At 42.9% G+C, this 10,533-nt stretch overlaps 1 protein-coding gene across 8 annotated transcripts in view; it reads left to right on the top strand.

The window, feature by feature from the left end:
* Src42A (Tyrosine-protein kinase Src42A) overlaps positions 1-9,968 on the top strand; it is a 33,478-nt gene extending 23,510 nt beyond the window's left edge. For 3 of the 8 annotated variants that reach the window (XM_086833051.1, XM_086833044.1, XM_086833048.1), the window contains exons 3-11: positions 6,190-6,311; positions 6,402-6,486; positions 6,555-6,633; positions 6,955-6,981; positions 7,719-7,887; positions 7,953-8,111; positions 8,286-8,463; positions 8,525-8,691; positions 8,765-9,968. In XM_086833051.1, the coding sequence (XP_086689177.1) occupies positions 6,190-6,311; positions 6,402-6,486; positions 6,555-6,633; positions 6,955-6,981; positions 7,719-7,887; positions 7,953-8,111; positions 8,286-8,463; positions 8,525-8,691; positions 8,765-8,973 (1,195 nt within the window). In that variant the 3' untranslated portion in view covers positions 8,974-9,968. The remainder of the gene's footprint in view (positions 1-6,189; positions 6,312-6,401; positions 6,487-6,554; positions 6,634-6,954; positions 6,982-7,718; positions 7,888-7,952; positions 8,112-8,285; positions 8,464-8,524; positions 8,692-8,764) is intronic. The other 5 variants (XM_020959290.2, XM_020959287.2, XM_086833050.1 and 2 more) reach the window with 3 other exon arrangements.
* Positions 9,969-10,533: the final 565 nt, after the last annotated feature.

Raw genomic sequence — 10,533 nt, 5'->3', positions numbered from 1 at the left:
TTAGTCGTTTGAGTGAAAGTGAGAGCTCTGTTATTAAAGCGTAAAGAGTGTTTTCATAAGAATTTTAAAATGACAGGAAATCCAGTTAGTAACAAATGGCAAGGTGAGGAAGTACAGCTGGAAAAATAATTGGCACACTTCTAAAATTCCAGAGGGTAACATTTTTTCAGTTGTTTCCCCCCCGGCAGATTTACTGCACAGGAATACGATACATAAAATGAAAATCAAGACTTTATGGGGTTCGCTTTAGCTTTAATAATATTTCTGGTATCATACAAAACTCTGATATACGTTTCAGATGGTTTTAACGTGCTTATTCAATATTGATAACATTTTCTCCGGCATTAGCAGACTTTCCGTGTTGTGCAACTAACTTGGGGTCTGCTCGCCTCACTCCCACTAATGAGACTCATTTCGACGACTTTGTTTCACGTTTGGCTATGCCTTGCCAGAGAAGCACGTTATCAATTGTCTTGTGTTGTGCCCGCAAATTAAAAACCCATTTAAAGCGAAACGAACCCGGCGATTGCAGTGCTAAAATTCAGTTTCGTTTCAGTGACTTTGTGTGTTTCCAGTTGGCCAAAGCTGGCATGACATATTTATTTGTTTTGGCACTGTACTTACCGAGTGCGGACCAGAACAATGCGAAATGGTCTGGGTGTGGTGAGAAGCTTTGTGCCAGCTCCATAGTCACAGTCCTCGCCCCTTTGGCAAATTAAAGGTTATAGTTTGCTCGCAACGCCTGTCACTCATTGGTTTATATAGAAATGTAGGTTTCTGAAAGCGTTGATCTGTTTCACATGAAGGATAATATTATGTATGCGCAAGGAGTGTTCGGAATATTACTTAAATCCCTGTTCTTTCAAGCAGAACGCAGCTGCAAACAGTATACATTTTTGTGAGCATCAACTCTGTGGCTGATACATTTAATGACATGCGATCGGTCCATGTTTAATTTGGCGCTGATTTCAATCAATTTTCCGCCAGCCAGCAAACTCGAGAATTTGCGAAAAGCACTCTCTGATTGCAGTCGCGTGTTGGCCAAATCACTTAGAGCAGAGCTAACTAGAAGCGAATGCCTGGGAAAGTGGCCACTCAAACCGTAGCCGGAACTTGATAATTTCCCAGACAGCAATTTTCTATTTGCGAATTTTCCCCGCTGCTGCTTCTGCGTCGTTAAAAGGAATGGCAATGACAAACACAACTGTGAGCGATTCTGGAAGAAGTCTTGGAGGGTTGAAAAAGGCGATCCGACCGCCAGTCTTGCATTAACAAATTATTCTCCATGGAAGCAAATCTATTGCCGAGGCCGGACCATATAGCATGCCACGCCAAACCAGGCCCGTTCGGACCATATTTATTTTTAGATGCACTGAACTGGCTGCATTCCCAGAGAGTTAGCCCGCAGCCAACAGCCGTTCGAGTGTCTTGCTGGGTGCACCGATTTGGAATTCGTTTCGCACGGAATCCGCAGCAAGTGCTTTGATTTATATGCCGGGAGTCCGTCTTGGGCATCCTGTTCAGCGCACTCGGCCCGAATACGTGGGATCCCTGTTCAAAGGTTGGAGGAGAAAAACTGCATTTGAGCAGGCTCTTTGTCATTATTCGCTCTATCCATCTATGCGCCGCAGAGTGTACTTATTTAACCACCATATCCCGAACCGCCCAGCCGCAGGCTATGAATCGCATTGGAAATTCGTTGAGGCTGGTGCCAGGCAACAATTATGTGTTGCTCGTATCGCTCTGACTGAAATTGACTTGGCTCGGTTTGTTTTTAAAAATAGACACACTCCGGCAGACCGACAATGTGGTCCACAACTGTCATTTGCCAATTGCTTCAGATGGCCGACAGCAATGGATAGTTCGAATGCCGGAATTGAATTCGATGTAAGGCTATAAATGGACAAGGGAAGATTGTTTTTCGGTATTCTCGTGGTTAGATTACATTTTTTAACTTCAATGAAAGTTCATCAAAAAAGAAAAACTTGCCCAACGGCCTATGGATCATGGCGAACCAAGGAAGAAGTATTCAGCATTATCTTACAATTTTATTGCAATGGTCAATTGTTGGGGGTTAGTTCATGGGATGTGAATGACGCATTTCTCTCCAGGGTTTTCGCACAATTAGTTGTCAGTGTTCCCGGTAAATCAGATACGTGATTAATCTAGGTTTTCCATTTGGTAATCTGTTTTGTCGTTTGGAGATCAGAGATCCTCTTTTAATGTATTCCAAACCGCCGATAACGAATTATAGTTCTGTATTTCTGTAACACCTAATACTATATTTTGAATTCTTTTCATTTTTAATGTTATATAATTTTTAAATACACTTCTTTAAAAGAAAACTAAGACACCTACAAAGGCGCTCCATTTTGAGATATCCGAAAACCCAAAGCTTTATACCTTAAGTGCATATTTGCAAGGAACTAACTCCAAACTAACTAACCAACGAACTCCCCAAATTTGAATTCGTTGACAACATCAGCGCTCTTACTTGGACAATGATTTGAGGCATATTGTCTTATAACTCCCTTGCCTAACCGAAATGCAAGACTACATCTTTTATATTGTATATTAGTAGAAAATATAAAACCAACCATATTTCCTTTTCCTTATGTGGCGTTGTATTTATTGGCGTTTTAAATATAAACATTTTGCAAATCAGACATTTAATTAGTTGATTTTACGGGAAATTACCTTTATAAAGCAGAGTTGCTCTCGCATTGTCCCCGAGGGCACCAATCTGATCGGCTATTTACATAAAGAAGGCAGTACTAAAGTCGTTTGAGGCTGGCCGCCAAGGAGCTTTTACTCTGTTACGTATTTGAATCTTGTCGATTGCCGGGCATGATGATTGTTCCAGTGCCTGTAATTATTTGTTGGAAAATAAATATGTGTGATATGGAGCGGATGTTGGGTTTCTGCAGCCAATTATCGTGAAAGTGACAGTGCGGCAGCCGGACTGGACTGCATGTCTTCGAATGAAGTGCATTTTCAGTGGTCGAAAAAGCTCACTTGAATACCTGAGAGATATCGGGAGTTCGGGCTTGAGTTGAGAGGTTGGGCTACGCCGGCCAGGACTTGTAAGAAGTCAATGAATACCTTTGCTTGGGGAGTTCACTTAGTAAATGCTGCTGTACTCAAGCAGCCTCTAATGCCTTTAAATGCTGATGAAGATGAAAATAATTGCCACCTGGGGTAGTCGGCACTGTCTCTCTTGCACTTTTTCGTAATGTGTCGAGAACCGAGACGGAACCCGTTCTGAAGGTGTCCGCTAACAGATTGCACAAACCAAACAATGCGCCGGTCTCCGTTATGACCTGCTTCAATGAATTTTGAGTTTCCCCGGCAACTGCAGCTGCAGAAAACGAGTGCGGAGTGTAAAGTTTGGAGCAGCAGTCGACAGCACCGACGCAGTGAAACCGTTGCTGGAACCCATTCGAGCTGCCAGAACTAGTCGGCGTCTGACCCGATTGGGCCAACTACCGATGGTAACGGGCGCCTGGACGCTTGGTGAAAACAGGCCAAAAGGCCCAGCCAAATCCTAAGAGTCTACGCGTGTCAATCGGCTGTATTCCGTGTGTGAATTGGGCGCGTCAAGTGGGTTGACTGACTTTCTGGCCAGCAAAGTGGAGCAGGCACCATTCCTTCAACTGGAGGCCACGACGGACTTGCGCACGGCCAATCTAGTCGCCAGTTAATCTAATTTTAACTCGAAAAGTGCATGCCTTTATGCAGCCAGTGCGCAATTTATGTAGTCAGCAGCCAAAACAAGCCAAACTTGTTGCGCCAAAGATCGAACAAGCATCCAGCAAGCCATCGTCGATTCATTAGCCACGGCCAAAAAGAGGCCTAGGAGCATGTCCATACGGGGATGTAGAAAAATGTATAGAAAAAACCAAATCCTCCGCGCTTAGCATGTTGCTGCAGGTATATATTTTTAGACAAAGTCGAATTATGTTGCGTGGTCTGGTTTAAAAATAGTATCCAGTTGCGTCCACTGAGGCCATAGCATACCCTTGACTTGGCCATATGTACAATGATTTTGGCCCGGACACAGCCGTTGCCTCATTCGCTTTAGACCAAACTTTGTTGGGGTACAAGAAGTGCTAGAACTCCTGCAGCTCATACCACATCACCTTAAAGAGTACCTACTATAATTAAACTGGTCGCTTAAGAACCTGAGTTCCTCCCCTTCTAGGGGAAGCAATCTCATACATACCGGTGTGATGTTCGGGAAAAGAGCATCTAATATTCGTGTTTCGATAGATGGTCTCCGGCAGGATGCCCATTCCCACAGACAATCGTGTCTTGTGTGTAATTAAATCGGGCTGCATATTTATGAAAGTCATGTATGCGCCATAAATGGTCGAATACACCAGGCCAGGAGGCGGTTGTCTATAAATACATTTGCGGCGTGTATGCGCTCCTCGCTGTCCAGGAGACCTGAAACAGGCCAAACTCCGGGCAACGTAATAAATGGCGTCTAATAAAGGCTTATTTGCGTAATAGACACGTGCTGGCGAGGCAGGCACTCACTCAATCAGCCCGCGCGGCGCGCTTCTGGTCCGTCAATCACTCAAACCGCGTACAAACTTGCCTCTCATTCATGGGCATGTACAGGCGAAGCATCATCCTGTTGACTGGCAAATTGCTGACTTTGTTGCAACTCGCAACTGTTGCTGCTGCAGCAGCGGCTGATGGTCGGGCATGATGAAGGTGGTGGCAGTCAAGTGGGACTGATGATATGTGTAAATCAGTCAAGCCGTTCGACTGGCTCCTTGGCAAACGGACAACCAATTAAAAGTGGCCAGCCTGACGAGGACTCTGTCTGCAAAAAAACAAAAAAAGACTGGTTCTGTTAATTATACATTCAAAGCGCTTGGCGCAATGAGAATTGCTGTCTTCCAGCAGCTGCAACAGCAGATCTTATGATCTAATTCTGGGTGGAGCTGATGAAGTGGCTTCCTGGAACATGACTCTGTGTTCCTTAACTCTGGCAGTTGTGCTATTTTTAATGGGAATGGTTTCACCTCCTCTGGCTCTTCAAGACTTGAGCCGCTTGCTACTACTTAGCCCCATGCCTTCCGAAAGGGTGGTGGCATGCTATGCTTAGAAATGAAAAGTTTCTGTTCGCGTTACCCTAGATATGTGTTTGTTTGGTAGGAGCGTTAACCCATGCACATACATACATGAATAGCAGACACATCTCGAACTCATCATCTCAGAGCATAGCACACACATATGAGCGTAAGTTGCGCAGATTTTGCCACGCTTCTCTGTCATCATCCGTTATCTGGAGTTCGTTCGTCACGAACTTCAAAATGTGAATTGGACAGTTGTGTAAGAGATCTGTCACACACGTCTTTTGATTCGCCACCGTGCCTCTTGCTATCGTCGCATCGACAGCAAACAACAGAAATGGATGGAGAGTTGCCCGACATCATCATCCCATCCAGTTACTTTTGTTTATTAAGGTCAATGTTAATGCTGCAACAAATGGGATTGAAACGCTTCGATTTGATTTTGACAATTCACATTTTATTGACCAGTGTGAAGACAAAACAGTAATAAATTGTGTTATCGAGTGAATCTTCAAATGGTTTTTTTTTTGTTCATGCATACTTCACTTCCTTCCGATAGTAAAGCCCATATAATTTCCATATTTAGCGACGATACATACGTATGTACATTTGCTTACCAGTCCCCTTCACAAGTTTCTTAATTGCGGAATTTAAATTCGGAAGTTCCATCGTTGAGCTCATAACACTTCCAGCAGTAAATTTAAATTGAATGTGGCCGGTTGTTAGAATAAAAAGCGCAGTCGCACACGAGCAGGCAGGCCAAATTGCATAATGAATAAATAAATTATCGCACAAATAATTACTTTGGGTCGGTATAAAGGCGTGAATGTGGCCACCTAGAGCATTCTGCACTTGTCAGATGATATGAATATGACTCATAGACGCATGCTCCTCCGATTCCCGGAGAAAGCTTAATGGCGTCGGAGTGGGGGAAATGAAACGCTTGATATGGCGGCCTTGATGTATCGGTTTCCTTAATAGACTCAGCCAATTTACGACAACACGCTCAGCCACTGGGCACTTAATGTGCTCGCAAAACTATACTTATTTTCCACAGACCTGAAATACTAATAATTTCCCCTCGCACTTTTCGCTTTCATTGCAGCTGGTACTTCCGCAAAATCAAACGCATTGAGGCTGAAAAAAAACTTCTACTGCCAGAGAACGAGCACGGTGCATTTTTAATTCGTGATTCCGAGAGCCGCCACAATGACTATTCGCTATCAGGTGCGTCCGCGGCCAGCAAGGCGTTCAATTAGCATTATTGTGTATTGTATGTTGTGACACTAATGGGGTGTATATCAATTCATATTTCAGTACGCGATGGCGATACGGTTAAGCATTATCGCATCAGGCAGTTGGACGAGGGCGGCTTCTTTATTGCCAGACGCACAACATTCAGGTGAGTTAACGCCCCAATCGGTATCCGCCGTGCAGCGCATTTAATCTTCCTTTCCGTTACCCAAACAGAACCCTTCAGGAGCTGGTCGAACACTACTCGAAGGACTCCGACGGCCTGTGCGTCAACCTCTGCAAGCCATGTGTCCAGGTAAGCGACGCAGCGCATCGAGCTGCTATGTCCATTGTTTGCTTTGATTTAATCTCGTACATCAACATAACATCCAAATGGCCGCCAGATGCGTGGATGGGGTGGGAGGCTAATGCTCGCATTTTACATTATTATCCATTTGGTTCTTCGTTCCTCCGAAATGACAAACACGTGTATTATACTAAAGATCTTCTTTTATATTTTTCGTATATTTCTGATATTTTACTTTGATTAACACAAAATTATGTCTGTAAATTAATAACAATACAAAACGACCAAATAACCAAAATCAATCGAAAAAAAACAAACAAATATCAAAAGACCAATTCTTTTTCTGGTGTCTTTGAGGTAGGATTTCTATCGAAAGCGTTGCGATGTGCATTCATTTACTGCCCATATTAACACAAGAGTACAAAAAACCAGTGTCCATGCTGTCGCTGTCAATCAACACCCTCATAACGAATGAAATTAACCGATCATTTCCATTTATTGATGTTACAAACCGAATCCAAACCTCTACACCCGCACACGTACTGCCAGACAGTCAGCGTTCAAAGTGCATTTGAGGCTGTGCGGTATCCCAGCACATGACACGACAAGCTCCAGCTGTCCGCCACCCCCACTCGCTGCTGTATAATAATAATCTCGATCAATTTGGTCATGTCCCCATATCGCGTGTCTAATTAATGCCAAAAGGCAGTGAAGGAAAACACGACAGACGGATACAGACACTGAGATTTGCTTCCAAGTTGAGGAAGGCAGAGAAGTTATCAAGTTTGCACTGGTTTTTAACACAGCATCTAGAGACTAAAACTGATCTTTTGCACTCTGACTGGCTGGCTTTGATCCCCTACAACCTAGAGACCCAGCAAACCTATTTTCAGCTATTCACACATCCGTACCAAACTATTGTTGCTATTTCAAATTGTAAATAAGGCCTAAATGTACGCTACAAACTCATCACTTGATCGGCACTCGTCTCCATTTCTCCAAGTCAAACACTGATGCGCCCGCAATTATGCAATAGCAAGTTCAATAACTAATCCATTTTACCACTTGTCCGCTCCCGCACCTGCTTATCACAGATCGAGAAGCCTGTCACCGAGGGCCTCTCGCATCGGACCCGCGATCAGTGGGAAATTGACAGAACTTCCCTGAAGTTCGTGCGCAAGCTTGGCTCTGGGCAATTCGGCGATGTCTGGGAGGGACTGTGGAACAACACCACGCCCGTTGCGATTAAGACTCTAAAGTCGGGTAAGTTTGTGCATAGCTTAGAGAACAGTGCACCTTTACATATATTTATTCTTCTGATTTTCCAGGAACAATGGATCCCAAGGACTTCTTGGCCGAAGCCCAGATCATGAAGAAACTGCGCCACACCAAGCTTATACAGCTATACGCGGTATGCACTGTGGAGGAGCCCATTTATATCATCACCGAGTTAATGAAGCACGGTTCATTGCTGGAATATCTCCAAGGTAGGCTTAGCGAATGATCTGCAAATCAGAACCACCCAAGATTGCAGCTTCCATTGACCAAAATCAATATTGAAATTCAACATGCTATGCACCTTTTCTAACGCCCAACAGCAACGTTGATCGACGCTTATCATTTATCATGACAATTCCTTACGTTTGTTTAATATCTTTTAGCCATTGCAGGCAAGGGTCGTAGCCTCAAAATGCAAACACTGATCGATATGGCGGCTCAGATTGCCGCCGGAATGGCCTATCTAGAGTCCCAGAATTATATTCACAGAGATTTGGCGGCGCGCAATGTGCTCGTCGGCGATGGCAACATCGTCAAGATTGCTGACTTTGGCTTGGCCAGGTAAGTGCTCTCTGTTCGGAAATAGGATTCTTATGAAATTAATATTCCTTCCTCGATGCAGGCTCATCAAGGAAGACGAGTATGAGGCACGAGTTGGTGCCCGATTCCCCATCAAATGGACGGCACCCGAGGCGGCCAACTACAGTAAATTCTCAATCAAATCTGATGTCTGGAGCTTCGGTATTTTGCTCACTGAGCTGGTCACTTACGGACGCATACCATACCCAGGTGAGCAAAGTCCCATCCCCTTGAGGGATTCTCGGTAATCAGAACGAGTAATCGACCACCATATTTTTCGTAGGCATGACCAACGCTGAGGTGCTAACACAAGTAGAGCATGGATACCGCATGCCCCAACCGCCCAACTGCGAGCCGCGCCTTTACGAGATTATGCTAGAGTGCTGGCACAAGGACCCAATGCGCAGACCCACGTTCGAGACGCTTCAATGGAAGCTGGAGGACTTCTACACATCCGACCAGAGCGACTATAAGGAGGCGCAGGCCTACTGATAAATGCTTTATAAAGTCACGAACGCAAATGCTAGCGATCGTGGCGACAACGAGAAGTAAGACAGCTGCTGCAACTGATCTGATCGTCGGTCACCATCCCAAAACGGACAATTCTTACTAAGTAACTTACATGAGTTTTGCACAGATTTTCTACCACTGCGCACCTCTGACCATGCCCTTGGCCGGGGAGTCTGCGTAGGCAACTCCATACGATACGATTCATGTTATAAGCGTTTAAGCTAATAGTAGTTGCTAAGCTAAAAGGTGAGTGTACGGTCTTCGTACAAATAGGTACGAAGTGTATTGTTTAATTTATGCGTACGCGAGTTTATTGGTGGAATGCAATTTCAACAAAACGCACCGTTTCGTTCGTTTTTGTTCTTTTCTATGACAAACATATATGTATTCGTCGATTCGTTCGATACGTTTTGCCACATCATAGGTGGTATCGTATCTGCCGGCTAATATATGTATATCACATGTATTATTATTCATATAACGCATATAGCATATAAATATTTGCATAAACACGTATATATACGAACACTTATATATATAGAATTATGTAAAACCGTTTAGTCAGACACACGTATGCCTAGGACCCTTCACTTTTCACTCTCTATTTTTCCTTAGTTCCTAGGTCAATATGAAAATAATATTTGCAGCATTCAAGTATATAAAAACGAAATGTTTTGTCATTAGTTAATTCAGTACGTACATAAGTGTCTTACCCTCAACACTCACTCAACATTATCAACGACATTATATGCTTTATCACAAATAGAGAAGAGAGCGTTAGTTATTAAGTGCTAGCTAATCGCAACTTGGCTGCGTGCAACAGTTTAAATCCATATTAATAATGTTTAAGCATTTAATTATAATTTGTAATCATTTTATAATATTCTGCCCACACATTTATATACGACGTCATGTACATTTAGATGAAACAAAAAACAATTACAAATAAAATTTATTCATAATTTATAAAACAAAAATCAAACCGAGTCGCAAACCAGAGACATCCATTTACGCCTTGTTTTATTTTATTTTGGTGAGTATGTCCACAAATGGTTAGGAGAAAGCAGCAAGGCTTATATTCTGACATAAGGTGAATTAACGTATGTTTAATACTAATTAAACCACATAGTTTTTTGGTCAAAGGCTGATTTTTCAAGTGTATGCTATTCTTAGTATGAGTTTATGTGTAGTCTATTGAAAATACGGTAGAAACAGACTAAAAACATACGAACATTTAATGCCCGTTACCCAAGGTACTATGTGCTTACTTTATGCACAGACTATAGGAAACACCTCCACCTAACCGTCTTTCTGTTTCTACGGGAACTAGTCTTTAGTTTTACAGCTATCTTTATGAATCTTTTCCCATATTTTATTCCATTGCATATAGTATAAGTTGGAAAGGATCATATAGCTGTCATAAGAATGATTAATTGATATCTTTATCCACTTTCAATTTTTTACACCACAAACTGCGATTCTTAAATTAATTTAAATCGTAAGATATATATACATACATATATATATATATATATACATTAT

Source organism: Drosophila serrata, unplaced genomic scaffold (assembly GCF_035046125.1).
Source record: "Drosophila serrata isolate PLE 108 unplaced genomic scaffold, ASM3504612v1 contig_267, whole genome shotgun sequence".
Lineage (NCBI taxonomy): Eukaryota > Metazoa > Arthropoda > Insecta > Diptera > Drosophilidae > Drosophila > Drosophila serrata.
This window is presented reverse-complemented; position numbering and strand designations above follow the sequence as displayed.